Genomic DNA, 18,301 nt, shown 5'->3' on the forward strand with positions numbered 1-18,301 from the left:
ACAAGATGAAAATCCCACATACCCTAAGGTAAAGGTAAAGGTAAAGGTTTTCCCCTGACAAGAAGCCTAGTCGTGTTTGACTCTGAAGGGTGCTGCTCATCTCCATTTCTAAGCCTTAGAGCTGGCATTGCCCGTAGACGCCTCCAAGGTAATGTGGTTGGCATGACTGCATGGACTGCCGTTACCTCCCTGCCAGAGTGGTACCTATTGATCTACTCACTTTTGCATGTTTTTGAACTGCTAGGTTGGCAGAAGCTGGGGCTAACAACGGGAGCTCACCTCGCTCCCCGCATTCAAACTGCCGACCTTTCGGTCAGCAAGTTCAGCAGCTTATCGGTTTAACCTCCTGCACCACCGGGAGCTCCTAGAAAACCAAAACAAACCCTAGAAGGCAAAAAAACAAAACGTTTTGGGATTTCTTTTTTGGTTTTTTGTTTGTTTCAAAGTGGGGTATGGGGAGGTGTATGCCTACTGGGCTAATGCTCCAATGAAATAATAATGTCTAATTCATCTGCATTTGATCAAAACCTTGTATTTCCTCTAAGGTCAGCTTAACTTGCTAACAACTAAGGTAATTACTCTATGTTTTAAAAGAGGATTTACTCAGGTACCCAGCCTGTTTCTTTGACAGATCAAAAGTGGACAGTGAATTAAAAGGCAGGTGTGCATGCAGGTGATTTGATAATCCACTGATAAGCAGGCGGGGTATTAAGTGATTGCTGGCTGATCCATGGACCAAAAAGAATGCTGACTCTATTTGCAGTATACACCAATACAGCTGAACTGAACACAACTGAAATGTAGCAGGTCAAATTCAGCTGCTGGTATGACAGGAAGAGGAAGAAGGGTGTTGAGGAGAAAGTAGGGTTAAGTCATGTACAGTTTAGGGACGAATAATGCTTCCACTTGTAATTATTTAAACTGAATTTGCCTTATGAGCAGGCAACTGATCTTCATTTTAAGTCAAGTTGTTTCCTTCAGCTTTATGAGAGTCCTCAACAGTTTGAAAATACAACTAGTATGAAATACATAGTACCCCAAAGTTCGCTGAAAAAGTTCATTGAAAGACTGCACAAAAACGTCAACAAAATGGGGATTTTCTCTTCAAACCTGGGCACGCAGGCCTCCAATTAACACAATCTCTGCTTATAACATATTATTTTCATATTTATGAGAAACTAATTCTACAGATCAAGTAGAATCCTCAACAAAATGGAGCTTCTCTCTTGAAATCTGGACACATAGGCCTCCAATTAACACAATCTCTACTTAGACCATGTTATTCTCTATTTCTGAGAAACTGATTATACAGATCAAGTAGTAAATGGTACACACAGTCATTATCTTATCATGTATCACTGTCTATGTTTTTGTTCTATATGGCTAAGTCTAAAGAGTTCCAATAAACTCAAGAAGTTGTATCCACCAATTAACAGAACTGGCCCAACAAATACTGCATTTTGATCGCTCCATTTTGTCATCATTAATAAAGCTACATCTTTTAATCTCTCTCACTTTGTTACAAATGTGTTACCACCAGACTCTCCTGTGTATCTACAGTATGTGGGAAAAAAAGAACCAGAATTATCTGAACTGGAAATATTTGGTAGTACCACCAGTACCATTTGGATGGGGAAACTGTGAATGAATACCAGGCGCTTTAGGCTATATTTCACAAAACCACTCTTGAGTATTTCTTGTCTAGAAAAACCCTATGAAATTCCTGGGCTCACCGTAAATCAATAAGTGACTTGAAGGCACAGTAGCAGTATCAGAAAATATGCAGTGTCCTCATTAGAAAACAAAATAAACCTTATTGAAGGAAATAAATGATAGTGCTTTTTCTAAACTGAAAGATTTCATTGTTTGTTACATTATCTGTTCCAGTCATGTCAGTTTAAAACTGTTACCTTATTTTTTAAGCTGTGATTAATCTAGGGCAGGGGTCCCCAAACTAAGGCCCGCGGGCCGGATGTGGCCCTCCAAAGTCATTTACCCGGCCCCTGTCCTAAACTTTAGACTTAGGGTTGACCTAAATCTACCTGGTCTTTGGAGGTCTCTTTGCTTATCTATGGTCTTATAAGATCATCTAGATGGTCGTTGGAGGTCTCTTTGCTTAGCTACGGCCTTATGAGACCATCTAGATGGTCTTTCAAGGTCTCTGCTTACATATGGTCCTATGAGACCATCTAGATTGTCTTTGCTTATCTATGGTCTTATGAGATTGTGTAGATGGTCTTTGAGGGTACCTTTCCTTATCAATTGTCTTCTGATTGCTTTATTAGATCATCTAGATGGCCTTTGAGAGTCCCTTTTCTTACCTATGGTCTTATGAGACCATCTAGATGGTCCTCGGAGGTCTCTTTGCTTACCTATGGTCTTATGAGATTGTCTAGATTAAGGGTCCCCAAACTTAGGCCCATGGGCCAGATGCAGTCCTCCGAGGTCCTTTACCTAGCCCCTGTCCAAAATTTTAGACTTGATCTAAGTCTGCAACAACTTGAAGGCACACAACAACAACACTCCTAATTTTGGACTATTTCATCATAGTCTGGCCCCCAAACAGTCTGAGGGACCGTGAACAGGCCCTCAACTGAAAAAGTTTGAGGACCGCTGATCTAGGGCTACTAGTTCTTAAAAGGAGATGCATTATAATGAGACAGGACATAGGTACAGCCAGTCCAAATGTCATACTTATTTTGACATGTGCTCTCTCAAGTCTGAATGGTTTAAACAACAGATGTTAGAGACTGAACCATGTAAAATATGAACTTTTTATTACTGGCTGTGGGCGCTCTGACCTGAGGTTCATACTATCCACTTTTTACATTGGAGAAAGTAAGTCTGCACTAATACAGCTATTATAAAATGAATTCTCTTTCAAACTTACTTTGAAATCCTCTATTGTGTAATTAATTACTTTCTGGCACTGTGAAACACTGAACTCAAACTCTACATAGCAGGGGTATTTAACCAGGGGTCCCCTTGGGGATCCGTGAACTTAAAAATATATTCTCCCAGAGTCCTCTTGGGGAGATAGGGCGGAATACAAAGTTTTATTATCTTTGTTATTATTAGTATATAAACAATCTGATTTTAATGTAGCATGTTCTGGGTGTGGTGGATAACTGCCTGCAAAAAGGTTGGTAAGAGGCCTATAATGGTGAAAACTTGCCAAAACTGACCTTTGAGCAGATGTTGCACCATGCTAGGTTATGAGGTACTGAAATTGTAAAATGTAATTTTGAAAGAAAATATTTAAAGGTATGTTGGTGCTGAGTGTCACAGAACTATCTGCCGCTACATTCTGAGAAGGGGGCCACAATTTTCACCTGATTGGCAAAGGACTCCATGGAACAAAAAAGAACCACTGCTCTATATAAATTCATAAGAGATCCAAACAAGGACTCTCATTCTCTCTCTCTCTCTCTCTCTCTCTCTCTGTGTGTGTGTGTGTGTGTGTTAAACAATGGCATCATCACCCATCTTTCCATACAAGTACAAAATATTTGCAAGCCTACAAAACATGCAGGTATTTTGTCACTGGGCAGACTGAATACCTGCATAATGGGCATCTACACAGCAGAATTCATACAGCTCAACACTACACTAACTGTCAAGACTCAATGCTATGGAATCATGGGAGTTGAAGTTTGGTGATGACTGTGAGGCCCCAGAAGTCTTTGACAGGGAAGGCTAAAATCCTGTAAAACTATATGGCATGATATGACATGGCAGTTAAAATGGTGTCAAACTGTATTAATTCTGAAATGTAGACGTACCCACAGAGGGAACTATAACTTATTCCTTGCAATCGATTACCTTGTTGCTATTTCCATATCTCACACTATTAACGTCATAGGCCTAATTATTCAGAATGTCAAGATCCACATGCATTGCCTCTAGCACCTATCAATTTCCAAAATAAGCCTAAATTCAACAAAATAGTCTCCCTCATTACAAAAACATTACAACTATGTAGCTATGATCAAAGTTCTGGATACATTATTATACAAATAAAAAACAGACACATGAAAAATGGATATTGCAAAACTTGGCATCTTAATAAACTCTGCTTTTGTTTATATTTAAGTAGCTGCCAATATACTTAAATCATTTTTGCAAAACAGATTTTCTATTCCAAGCCAAGAGATAATTTAGCAGATTCAAAATTTCCAAGCTAGTTTCCAGCAGGAGAGGGGGTTGATAATAATTTCTGCTCATCTACAGGACCTCCTGCCATTACCTATTACAAAGTATGTGCATGCACACATATACACACACTTTGTTCATCTGTCTGATTCTTCTTTGGAGTTCAATTTCATTGGATATTACATCAGTCCATTCTCTAGTCACAGTTGTTTTAAAAATGAAATGCTTAAAGCTGAAGCAATAAATTGTTGACATTTATTAGAGCAAATATATCATTTACTCTCTTATAAAAAAAGACCCAAAGCAGACGAAAGAATGTTAAACCAACACAAAAGTCATTATAGCATTATAACTGTTGACATTTCAAAATGTTAGAAAATGTCGGCAATAGAAAATAACAGTTAGTAGGAAGACTGAAATTTTACCCCCCCCCCCCCCCCCGGGGTCTCTAGATTTGCAAGCTTGGACAGAGCCAAGCCTCTGTCCTGGAACCTGTTTATAGTGACAGATTAAGGACCCAGCCAATAAAAGAGCAGGCTCCCACCTGTCAAACAGTTTACTGAGTTGTCAGCAAGATCAAAATGGCTTTACTTATCCATGAACAAACTCTCTGTTTTGTGCCATGGGCGGCCCATTTTACAAATGACAGCCTTGCAAACTGTTTATTGCTCAAATTAAGAGTACAAGAAATATTCCTCATAGCCTTTACCATGAGGAGGATATTTTTCCAAAAAACAGGACAGTTTCCAAATTTCCATTTTCTGTGTTTCCTCATGTCTCCCTACAAGTGACAAAAGCCTGACACTTGATACGAGGCTTAATATCAGTTGCTAACAGCATACCCTACTGAACCAAGTGCAATGAAGACATCACTGCTGGTGGAGGCTGGGGAGGGGAAAGAAGAAGGAGAAAAAGGTTGGGGAGGGGAAGGAGACCGAAAGAAATTCAAAGGCTAATTGAGAATACAGTATCGTCATCATGCAAACAAGACGACCAGGTCACACAAAGTGACAGCCTGTCCTTTTACCTGTTTGTGGGCATGGTCATAGGAATTTATGTGATTGTCAAACTCTTGATGCTTTTGGTACTGCTTATCACAGAGCTCACAATAAAAATTGGCTCGAAGATCTTCAAGTGCCTTGGCAATAGCTTTTTCTTTATCCACATAATCCTGCAACAGCAAAAGGTATTAAAACTCTGTTAAAATTCCAGCCTGCAGCCCAAAATGCCCATGGAAGGCTTACATTCAGCACCAAATCTTGTACTATTGTCTTATTTAGCTTAACTCACTAGTGAAACTATGATTCTTTTCATTTGTTATGTATAAATTATTTTGTACTATCTCAATGCACAACATCTAGAACTAGTAAGTTACTTGTGAGCCTGAAGCAGGAGAAACTGAGAGTAATGGAGAACAAATACGAGTACAAATACAGTTGGCCTTCCATTTGCATGAGTTAGGGGAGCAGGAACTCTGCAAAAGCAGGAAAACTGTAAATACTGAACAGTAGATCAGTCGTCCTGTATGCCCCCCCCCCCCCCGAATGCACTACGAATGCATGCTTGGGTGTCAGACCCCATTGCTGCTACCCCCTTTCCAAAGCCCAGCACATTTGAACATTCATACAACAGCCATGTCTCCAGGAGGTGGGTGAGTCATCACCGTCTCTGCCATGCCTGCCTCAGGACACTGTCCTGTGAACATTCATACAGCAGCCTTGTCCTTAGGAGGTGGGTAGGGGTGGATAGGGTTGGGTGAGGGTGAGGCATCACCAATCCAATAGCACACAAAGAATGGGCTGATTTCAGCCTCCCACATTCTTCTTTGCTTCCCCAGGATTTCTGAAAATCAATGATGTGACAGAAGGATACCAAACTGGAGTGCATACTCAGGGTGTCTTAACAGTTAAGATAAAAAAATAACCTAAATTAATCCTGACTAAACATACTATTTCAAGGCTTTTTTGAAAGAATAACAAATTCCAGCCAGCACCAAAATGTCCAGTTTTGCAGTACTCCACTAACAAACAGCAGTTTCTCTCCCACCTCTCTTCCATGCACACTGTCCACATAGAGACATGGGTAATTTAGTCCACAAAAATATGCTTCAGTTGAAGGGAAACAAATACGGCATGCAACATTTCCAGAAATCCCTCAATTAGCCATCAACAGGTAATTTAATTTGGGTACCTTGTATTTTTGCCTTAGCTCTTCAGTATCTTCCTTCTCCACTTCCAAAACTCTTCTTCGTTCCGTGGCATCTTCAGCATAGTCCAGCTAATCCACCAAAAAAGAGAGAAAACAGTAAGTTACATATACCAGGCATTACTCAAATACCAAATGTATAGTACAAATACATCCAATTTGTCCCAAGCCCCTTCAACTTATCCCCAAACTGTGAACTCCATATGTAAGAATGTAGTAATCCTTGCTGGGGAAGTCCTAGTAGTGACATGTCAAGAAATGGAAGGAAATCAGACATATAAAGTCAGTAAGGATTTAGAGAAGATAAGAAGTGTTTTGCTAATTTCAATCTCTCTCTCAAAAAAGAAGCAACCCAGAAAATCCATTATCTATAATCTAACGCGGGATAGGAAACTGCGAGAGGGAGAAATTATAATCCAACAGACCACATTGATATGTTTTCAGCTGAAAACAGAACCAAAAATCGGCCATTAGTCTACTTGTTTTCTGTATTTGGGGTTTTGGGTCCATTTTTAGCCAATGTGGTATGGTCAAAAGGAATGTTGCTTCAAATGGTGTTCTGGGGGGTATTTGGCATTTTTTGGCATAGTTTCTTCCTGGAATTTTGAGGTGGAGGTAATTCAGTGTCTTAAGGGTCACACTCAGAAAAGAAGCTGAGGTTATATGCAGCCTGCAGACCACAGTTTCTCCATCTCTGTTTTAATGTGGATATATCAAGCCGCCTTATTACAGGTCAGCCTTGCTAGATTGGAAGCAGCTCAAGAAGATCTCAGACAAAGGTCTTCCAAAGCCCTTTAGCTGAGATTTAATTGTAGATGTGAGCGACTGGAATGTAAAGGTTCTGTGTAAAAAGTATATGCTCTAATTATTGCTTTGTTTTCATATAAGTTGGTAAGCAAAAATATATTGCCTTTGTACTGCAGAGATCCCATTTTAGTAGAATACTCCTCTAACAGTGAGCACTATTGCAAGGATTAGGATAACGTAAATGAGACCCTGTTTACTGAACAGGATATTCTCCAAATATGCTGTTTTACCACCTTGGAGACCCTGGATAGAGCCCAGAAATCTTTGTAAAATCAGGTGGCATGGCCTGAAATGTGGGGAATTGGATGTGGCATTCAATCCTAAATTTCTATTTCTTCCTTTCTCTCACCATGGATCCACCACCTATGCCACCCTTAAGCTGGTACTGGAAATTTATTACCCTTAGTTTAAATAGATTTTTTTCAAAGTTTCGCCAGGAAATAAAATATCACACAACTTCTACTGCTAGGGTGAGCCAATAAGTCTTTGTAAGTGGTGGATCATCTCCCTCTCCCCAATATAGACTGCTCTGTAGATTCTCATAGTCAGTGATCATATTCAACTAAAAAAAATCCATAAATTAACTAGAAACTGACAGATAAATGCTTCCTTGTATTTTTCCTGAATCCGCTCATAATTCCATAGATGACTCAGAACTCTCTTGAAAGAGATCATTATTTTTTATGCTTTTCATGTCTTCTATTAAAAAGACTCAGTCTTGCAAGTCTTTGTTCATAAAGACGCAGCAATCTTCTCATTATTTAACATGTATAGCAACTTAACAGATTTATTTAAATTGTTCTCAATACTATCTGCATTCATTTCAGTCTGATTTCAGGCTAGGGTATGACACTGAAATGGTTTAGTTGCTCTGATTGATGACCTGCTCTAGGGGCACGACAAGAAGTGTGCTACACTGTTGAATATCCTGGATCTTTTGATACCACTGACCATAGTATCTTATTGGACTGACACTGTGAAATGGGTGTAGGGGGGGATTGTTTTACTGTTGTTTCACCTAAAGGGCCAGTTCCAGATAGCAGCATTAGAGGATTCTTGTTCAGACCTTATTTACATGAAACTACTGGGGGAAGTCATGAGAACGACTGGAGAGGGGTGTAATCAGTACACTAATAACACTCAGACCTATTTCTCCTTTTTATCACTGGGGCTGTGCTGATGCTGGACAAGTGCCTGGATGCTGTAGTAGGTTGTGTGATAGCCAATAAACTGAAGCTGACTCCAAACAAGACAGCTTTATGGACTAGACTTTCTTATGTTCAGCAACTGGGTAAACAGCCAGAACGTGGTTGCATGCTCCCTGAAGAAGCAGATACATAGCTTGGGAGCGCTCATAGATCCATGCCTATCCCTAGAGGCCAAAGTAGATTCTGGTTCTGGTTCTGAGTATTTGGCATCAGCTCTGACTATTGTATCAGCTACGGTCTTTCTTGGATAGACACAACCCAGCCATATTAATCTATATGCTGGCAACCTCCCAATTAATCAACTGTAATGAACTCTACCTAGCACTACCCTGGAAGAAGGGAACAAAGCAAGGCTGACAAGGGGCAGGATTCCTCTTCTTGCCTGCCTTCCTGGTCAGGGAGGGAGGGAGGAAGTAGTGGCCTGCAGAAGTTTTTCTTTTTTTTAATATTGGCCCTCTACAAGGCCCAAGTTGTGCAGGCTTGATTCAGAGGATAATAATGGACAGGCTGCTGGAGAGGTTATGGGTGGGATTGGGTGGGGGGTGGTGGTTGACCTTTTAAATATAATTTTGTTGTATTTTTATTTTAATCATATTTTAACTATGATTGTATTTGTGGCAATACAAATATGCTCCCCTGGTAGCGCAGTTGGTTAAACTGCTGAGCTACTGAACTTGCTGACCGAAAGGTCGGCAGTTTGAATCCGGGGAGCAGGGTGAGCTCTTGCTGTTAGCCCCAGCTTCTGCCAACCTAGCAATTCGAAAACATGCAAATGTGAGTAGATCAATAGATACTGTTCCGGTGGTCACACCGGCCACATGATCTTGGAGATGTCTACGGACAATGCTGGGCTCTTCGGCTTAGAAATGGAGATGAGCACCAATCCCCAGAGTCGGACACGATTAGACTTTATGTCAGGGGAAAACCTTTACCGTTATTATTCGTGACACAAATATTTAATGTTTTCTAATTTTTGTATTTGCCTTTTTAAAATTTTTATTGGATTGTGTCATGTCATTGTTAGTTATTTGAGTCCCTATTGGGAGAAAGGCTGGATAGAACTAAAGATGATGATGACTGAGAAAGCCATTGTTCCCATACGTGCCTGTCCAAAAATTAAGATCTATTGGGGGGCGCTATTTTGTGTTCAATTAGTGAAGGCAACACTATATTGAGATATGAAAGAGGGCTCTCTCAGCTGTGATACCATAACTGTGGAATAGTTTCTCCTTGGAGGCCTAACTGGTGCCAATAATCTTGTCATGTATACACCAAGTTGCAGTTTGACTGTTTTCCAAAGACTATAAAAATTAATAATTCTAACTGTCTGTTATTTATGGTATTAAAATCTTTTAAAAATTAAAACCTGTTTTGAACACATTGTACTATTTTTTTTTACTTAGGTATACCTTCTTGCTACTTTTAACCTATCTCTATAGGTAAAGGTTTCCCCTGACGTTAAGTCGAGTCGTTGGCAGAAGCTGGAGCTAACAGCAGGCGCTTACTCCGCTCCTCTGGTTTGAACCTGGGACCTTTTGGTCTGCAAGTTCAGCAGCTCAGCGCTTTAACACACTGAGCTATCGGAGGCTCCAACCTATCTCTAAGACACCCCAAAATCTCCTGATATAGGACAGGGATCTGTTCGCACTGACATCCGAGATCTAATGGATGTAAAAAAACATTCATTGCAAGGGATCTCATTGGGATACGAAAAGTTGGAAGGGACCTCATTTGGAACATAATGAAAGACTGTGGAAACTGCAGTGCAAAACCAGTAACTGGGTTTCAGTTGCCTAGCTTTGATGGAACTTTGAACACATAGACAATAGTCTATAAATTAATAACAAAATTATTTTTTATATCATGAATTTAGAAGAAATTGGGGTTGAAATAAAAGTTGGTGTAGCTTTTGTCTTTATTGGGAAAGATCAGAAGCAAATCAATACGGACTAAAATTTAGGTGACTACATCCACAGAAAGGTTTTCATGGTCCTTTGCTCACTCATTTTTTGGATTTGATCTTAACGTTTCTGTGGAATTTGATATAGTGTGATTCAGCAAAGTGATGGGGCTAACATTAGAATGAAAAAAAATCAGCTACTCCCTAGTGAATGCTGGCATTTTCTACTCAAGTGACTGTTACAATCTTGGTCAATCTTCTGTAAAAATGTGCATATGTTAATTTCATAGGGATGATTGCATCTCTGAGACTAAGATGCAGTATTTCTGATTATGTCAGAGAGAACACCTTTCAAGGGTACTGGCCAGGTTCCACAGCATCATGAAACTAGTTCCGACTGCTCAGAGGACAGGAAATGGTGAAGATTTCAAAAATCATTTGTTGCATCTTAAAGGAAGGTATACTGCTGCAGGAAGAGGTATTAGAAAATCCACCTGGGTTCATACAAGTCCCCAGGATACCTGAAATTGACTACACTGACTAGTCAGTAGGCGTTTAAGTATATGTCTTTAAACAGCAGTTAACAGTGGCTAAATGGTAGTTAAATGCTACAATTACACATTAAATATTGTTTGTGCTATTAGTAAGCATTGAATTTAAGTACAAGACAACTCTGGTCCACAAAAACAAGCACAGGCATATTTCACTGGATTTAAAAATGTGCAACTGAACCTGTAATGCAACACATCGATCTGTTAATTCATGCCAAAATGTACACATAGTGTCTTTTCTTCTGGATGAGTGTAGGGATTAATTCAAGATCTTAAAAATGACCAAGGGGATGCATATCTACTGAGGTACTGTATTTTTACAAGCTAATGAAAACTCCAATCTAGTGCTCAATCTCTGCAGTTACAACCTCCATATAATATCCAATCAAAAATGTGAAGGAAATCATTTTAAGAAAACATTGGCTTAAAGCAGTGGTTCTCAAACTCTGGGTCTCTAAATGTTTTGGATTTCAACTCTCTGAAGTTTCAACCAGGTTGACCAATGTTTATTTGGGGAGCCAAAGTCCAAAACATCTGGAGGGCCAAACTGTGAACTCTTAGCGTAAAACATCTTTACTTACCTCACTACTTTTAAAACGATTGGGTTTATTTAAAATAAATTATTGCTAGTTGTTATTTACTCATTTAAATGCATTGCATTATGTGAGTTCTTAGTAATATGCCTTGGGGTTTTTGTGCATTTAAAGATGGAAATCAATTAACAACAGTTAAGAGTCAACAGCTTGGTGTAATGAGTCAGTATTAATCATTTCACCCAGGACTGTGCTATTAATTGTGTTGCCATTAAACCAAGTGAAATTAAAGCCACCAGCGGTCATAAGAATTGTTCCAAAGAGAAGAAAAACTAATAACAATATTTTTATTAATTATTTCCACTCTCCGCATTGTCTAAAATATCCATAGAAGGTTCCTCTTACCTCCATTTCCATCCGTCCCATGCCCATGACATCATATTTGACAACGATCGGGATGGGATCTGTCCTACCTGTAAGAAAAAAAGACTGGTCAGGTGGGTGGCTGAAGAAAAATATCAGCCTCTGGTGAGTCACTTTGTACACATTGGGTTTGGGTTGGTTAGAGATCTTGCCTTTGGAGAGCAGAGACCAGAAAGCTACAGAGAACCAAACACAAGCCATTCTCACAGCTTACAATCACAAGCTGCCACATCTCAAGTGCCAGACTTGCCCTGGTTTTATCCTTTACTGCCTGAAGTTCTCAGCTCTGATGTTTGCGGAACTTAATATTGAAATCAAACACCCACACACCACAAGATTAAAAAATGGGAAGGGAGCGGGGAGAAAAGATATCGCCTCTCAGATACTGGGAGACAATATCTATGAAGTAAATAAAACCTTGGGTTTTCTTGAACATCTTGGTTGGAGATCAGAAATGTTACATTTATTAAAAATGCAAGAATGCATGCCAAGCAAGTAGTTTAGACCTACTGTTTCGAGAGTGAAATTGGAATTCTTCCCTCTTTGGAAGAGCAGAAGGCATTAAGCATTCACCAATTCCCCAATAATACTCCTGGATTATGTCACGAAGCTATTGGCCCTACCTTTTACTTGCAAGCTGTGAAAAGGACTAGTTGCGAAGAAAACTGACTTTGAAACTAATCAAACTATGCTGAAGATTCCGTATGTATTTTTAATTCACTCATAACCAGCCAAACAAAGCAAAATGGGGCAGACGAGCACTTTGACTATCACAGCCTTTGGGGGGTGTTTATTTTTACATCACAACATGCGCTGTGAGTTGTGATGTAAGGCCACTGGAAAAAAGGAGCTACTTACCTTATCCGGTGCATACCTTGAGTGAAAAAACAGAACGTTTACTTCCCTTATTATTGGTCTTGGTGGGGAATTGTTGTCAATAATAGTTTCTCTCTCTTTTATACACACATATACATATATTATATACCCTTGGGCCAAAGGAAGTCCAAGCTTGATTTGTGCCAAAATAAGGGGACTAGATTGTTAAAGTCACTTCATGCGGCACAAAAGGTGTGGCTTTAGAGGATCCATGTCTGAAAAAGTTACTAAACACATTTTCAACTTATGGCAGCTATGTGGTCCAGCTGACAGTGTTGTACTTGGAGACTTGGGTTCATGCTTCACCTAAGTCAAAGGATTTGTGTGGCCTTTTCTCCGCTCCTTATCTATATGGTAAGAATTGTGGGTTTCCTCACAAAATTACTGCGAGAGGGTTTCTTTTAAAGACCTGAATTCTTTGCACTTGAGATTCCATGAAAATGAAGATAAAACCAACCCTAGGTTCTCTGAGACATATGGTAAATTGATTTGGGAAAAAAATTTCAAAGTGATTCCAAATCAAAGAGGTTTTTGATACAGTCATTTTTGATACATTCAGAATTTGGAAGCCTAGCCTAAGAGCTTCATACCCGGAAACATTAGTCATTTACTCAATAGCATTTTCCCTAATGCAACTTTTATATAGTTATGCACACATTTTCAGGAACGAGGATGGAGGAAATGGATTTTATGCCCAATGGTATTAGAAGCAGTGACTGCAGTTTTGAGCAAAAGGACCAAATTCATAGTAGCTTATTTAAATGATAATATGCCCCTCGCCCATGTTTGGTTTCTTCAGGAGATGAATATACATTTATGATTTTGGCACACTCTTTCATAATATAAAGAATGTATCAGTACTTTTGCTTTCTAAGGCAGTCAAAGTGTTCAGTTTTCAATTAGCTATAAAATCTCCATAGCAACTACTAACACCCACCACATGTTGGAAAAGGGAAGGGAGGGGGAATCAAGTTTGGACAATATTAATTTGAAGTGATTCTCCACAATTTTTTGGCAATTCTAACACAAACATCCCTTCTGAGCATTAAACCCTCAATGAACAAGGATCAGACACAAAAGAGTGCATGAAGAAATGGAAAGGAAAAAAAGGGAAATGAAAAGACCAAGCAGAAAAGATGAAGGCTACAACAGAGAAAAGTAAGCCTAACATATTTGGTGCTCTGATGACAAAAAAAGAAGTAAATTCAGTCTGAAAATTAAAAATTACCACTAAGTTTACCATCACCACAACAAGTCCCGGATCATTATGCTGTAAAAAAGAAACACCATTTGTTAGCCAGGAAACTGTCAGGGGCAGAAAACAGGCCCTACGCAGTAGGCGGATGGGGGGAGGGAGGATGGGGAGTGGGTGAATGATAGTGGCATCTAAGATTTCCACCCATCCCACCCTTCTTGCAGAAGCAGTGAACAAGAAGCAACACTGGTTCATTTCTATGAGGGGTTTGAGCCTTTTACTTACAATGAAAAGATGTTGCCTGGTTTGAGAGGGCAATTGCAAATTTTTTAAAAAATTGAGGTGCAGTGAGTTCTTAGCTAGGACTGTGCTACATGGCTGCAACTGTACCAAGTGCAAAGAGAGCAACAGATGTAGAGTGTGGCCTAAGGAACACATGATAAGTGGAAAAGTCAGTCTCCTGATATTTGGAGTCTGTGTATTTTAAAGCAGCCATGGGGTACAATGCTAAACTATCAGGTAATGAAGTGGGGCTGAGTATTGTCCCAAACTACATTAATGTCTCAAACAAAATTCATGAATGAAGGGTTAAATGGCAGTTCCAATGCAATATATAGTTAGTTGCCTTGGCAACAACATGAGATTCTGGACAGTCGCTAAAGAATTGAAGGTTCCTGCTTTTCAGTTTCACAAAGAAAAAACATGCCTAATTATAAGATTTTTTTCCAAGTATATATGAACAGTGGTGCCTTTCAACACATCCATCATGGCCCCTATATTCCGTCTGCACTATCCCCTAATGACTTAAGTTTAAATGTCCAGCTCAAAACTTCAGATATCAAAGAAAAATTGCTGACACTCTAAACCTATCTTCAAATAAATTATACTGCCAAAGTGATCCATGATTAATATTCTTTGTTTTATTTTGTATGGGGAAATCCACAAACACATTAACAGCCAGGTTTAAAAATGAGTACCAAAGATAAAAAAGCAACACCCAGAACACCAACAAAAGCAACCAACAGCAGATCAGATGGTAGCATAATATGGTTGAGAACCTCCTTTGTTTATTTCTCACATTGGTGAGAAGAACTGTGTCCCTCTGGTGTAGAAGCATGTGTCTCTCTAAATATTTTATTCAACACATTCAAAGCTCTGAAGGTGATAATCAACCCTTTGAACTTCATTCCAAAATAAACTAGGACCCAGTATAGATAGGCTCTTGTTAGAATATATTCCAAATAGTATGACCCCAAACTACTCTGGTAGCTGCACATTTCACCAGCTATAGATTCCAAAAACTCTCCAAAGAAACAACGAACAAGTTGCCACAGTCCAGCACAGATAAAAGATGCAGTAGTTGTGTGCACTTTTTCTGGTAAGTGCAGAAGTGCTATGGAAAAACACTTCCGATCACAACTGCAATCTGGTCATCATAGAGGAAAAGAGTCAAAAGTGAACATGACCATTCTGATGAAGCACCACATCAAAACACAGTGTAAATATGTATTCCTAATTGACTAAATTTACATCTGTTCTCCCTGGATGAAGTGTCTGCCTGTTAGTCCCAGATGATATACTCAGACAGTGAAGGGAACCTCTGGCCTGCAAGTTGTCCGTAACCAGGCAGGAAATGCATCCCTGGATCTTGGCAACTTCTACAATCTTCATGAAAGGCTTACTCAACAAGCACTATATAGTAAGTGAGAGTTCTGAACCAACAAAGCTAAAATTATGGTGTTTCTTTTTTTAAAAAAAACTATACAAAGCTTAAAAGGGTGATACCTACACTTGCCATTGCGTGTATTTTGTAAATATTTTCATATAAGATCTTCAAGTTACACTGACACAGAAAAGTACTTTTTAAATCAGTTAACCAAGTCAGCTGTGCAATATGATCCACATACTGCTGTAGGTTTGAAATTTCACTTTCTATTTGTATTTTCGTAAATGTCTGCAATGCAGTCAGCGGACCAAAGGAAGAATAAAAATACATATAACGGGGAAGCTCACATAAAAATAAGTACAATAGCAGAAAGTGTGCACAAAACAGGTATCTGGGGAAATCACATGTGTTACAGAAACTGTAATACTGTAAAATGCACACATTAGGAGAAATGTGGATAAAATATATCCAAAACTTTGGTGGATTGAATTGATAGAAAGTGGAGTATTATAAACCTATTTCTATCAAAATAAAAACCTGCGTGTAATCCAATTTGTCCATCCTTAATCAACCCTTGTGATAACTACTTACAAGGAAAGAAAGACATACTCTTTGAAAAATTCAGATAACCACAATTTCTCTATCTAGCCTGTTGGTGTCATGAAAAAGTGCCATAATATAAGATGTTTCTGTCCTGCAACGAAGGCTGTATACTACTAAATTCTCCCTAAAAAAATCATTAGCTAATAATCCTAATCTACCGTGGCACTGCAAAAAGTAACTCAGACATACAAATATTCTAGTTGGATATGCAGGACTAAATATTTCTGTTTGCCACAAGAACTTATCTCTCATACAAAATACAGAAACCTCAACTGTATATTCTGGGGAACAAATAATCATTCATCTTTGTGATGTTCAAAGATACATAAGCAATGCCTTGCAATAACTCATTAAAAAAAAGGAGAAATGGAATGAGCAGATGGCACTTTCTTTCATCAATGTTACATGATCTTCCTCTTCTCACAAGGAATCAGAGCTGTATGAATAAAGGTCCCAGGAAGTTTTCCTTCCCCTATGTTGATGAGGCCTCAAGCTGACTTAGCTGGAGAGGTTAAATACAAGGCGAATCTGAAAAACGATATACTCCTTTTATTATTCCCACTATTTTTGATGGGATGATACGAGTACAGGTAGTCCCTAAGTGATGAACAAAATAGGTTCTTAAGTTGAATTTGCGTGTAAATTGGAACAGATACATTTTTAAGTATAACTCCAGCCATATATATATACAGTAGAGTCTCACTTATCCAACATAAATGTGCTGGCAGAATGTTGGATAAGCAAATACGTTGGATAATAAGGAGGCATTAAGGAAAAGCCTATTAAACATCAAATTAAGTTATGATTTTACAAATTAAGCACCAAAACATCATGTTATACAACAAATTTGACAGAAAAAGTAGTTCAATACGCAGTAATGTTATGTTGTGATTACTGTATTTACGAATTTAGCACCAAAATATCATGATATATTGAAAACATTGACTACAAAAATGTGTTGGATAATCCAGAATGTTGGATAAGCAAGTGTTGGATAAGTGAGACTCTACTGTATCATTTCTCTCTCACACACACACACATATAAATACATACACACATGCACACACACACATATATACATAAATATATACAAACACATACATACATGCATTGGATAAATATGGCATTTAATTATTTATTCATTTATCCCACCCTTCTCACCCCGAAAGGGACTCAAGGTGGCTTACAACAAGGGCACAATTCAATGCACCCTTATCACATGTCAACATAAACATATACTTTAAAATCACATCATTAAAACCTATAAATTAAAACAATTGCTTAAAATCACAAAATCCAAAAACATATGTCAGCAGACATTACAGTTGTCATCTGTAATTGTTCATTATTGCACTGAGATATCAATTGTTGCACTAGGAATCTCTGTGCAAACACTTGGTCCCAAAACCAGGATTTAACTTTCTTCTTAAAGGTCAGGAGGAAAGGGGCTGACCTAATTTCCCTGGGGAGGGAACTCCATAGCCAAGGAACCACCACTAAGGTGGCCCTGTCTCTTGTCCCCACCAGTTGCACCTGCGAAGGGGGTGGGATTGAGAGCAGGGCCTTCCCGGATTATCTTAATTTCCAAGATGGTTCATAGGAAGAAATAAGTTCGGAAAGGTAAGCTGAGCCGGAACTGTTCAGGGCTTTATAGGCTAAAGCCAGCACTCTGAATTGTGTTCAGTAGCAGACTGGCAGCCAATGGAGCTGGTGCAACAGGGGAGTTGTGTGCTCCCTGTAACCTGCTCCAGTTAGAAACCTAGCTGCTGCCCATTGGACAACTTGAAGCTTCCAAGCAGTTTTCAAAAGCAACCCCACATAAAGCACGTTACAATAGTCTATTCAAGATGTAACAAGAGCATGGACCACCATGGTAAAGTCAGACTTCGCAAGGTACAGGCGCAGCTGGCGCACAAGTTTAAACTGAGCAAAAGCCCCCCTAGCCACAGCTGAAACCTGGGGTTCCAGACTCAGCGATAAGTCCAGGAGAAATCCCAAGCTGCGAAACTGTGTCTTCAGGGGGAGTGTAACCCCATCCAACACAGGCTGCGACTGACCAGGAGAGCCCCTGTCTTGTCTGGATTCAATCTCAATTTGTTCGCCCTCATCTAGACCGTCACAGCAGCCAAGCACCAGTTCAAGACCAGAACAACCTCCTTAATAGCAGGTGGAAAGGAGTGAT

At 39.2% G+C, this 18,301-nt stretch overlaps 1 protein-coding gene across 4 annotated transcripts in view; it reads right to left on the minus strand.

The window, feature by feature from the left end:
• The window catches only part of gpatch8 (G-patch domain containing 8), an 87,277-nt gene that overhangs the window by 16,198 nt on the left and 52,778 nt on the right, over positions 1-18,301 (minus strand). For 2 of the 4 annotated variants that reach the window (XM_062957090.1, XM_062957089.1), the window contains exons 3-6: positions 13,884-13,925; positions 11,762-11,829; positions 6,343-6,429; positions 5,180-5,323 (exon numbers count right to left, since the gene is read on the minus strand). In XM_062957090.1, the coding sequence (XP_062813160.1) occupies positions 5,180-5,323; positions 6,343-6,429; positions 11,762-11,788 (258 nt within the window). In that variant the 5' untranslated portion in view covers positions 11,789-11,829; positions 13,884-13,925. The remainder of the gene's footprint in view (positions 1-5,179; positions 5,324-6,342; positions 6,430-11,761; positions 11,830-13,883; positions 13,926-18,301) is intronic. The other 2 variants (XM_003222606.4, XM_016994526.2) reach the window with 1 other exon arrangement.

This window comes from Anolis carolinensis, chromosome 6 (genome assembly GCF_035594765.1).
Source record: "Anolis carolinensis isolate JA03-04 chromosome 6, rAnoCar3.1.pri, whole genome shotgun sequence".
In the NCBI taxonomy this organism is placed as follows: domain Eukaryota; kingdom Metazoa; phylum Chordata; class Lepidosauria; order Squamata; family Dactyloidae; genus Anolis; species Anolis carolinensis.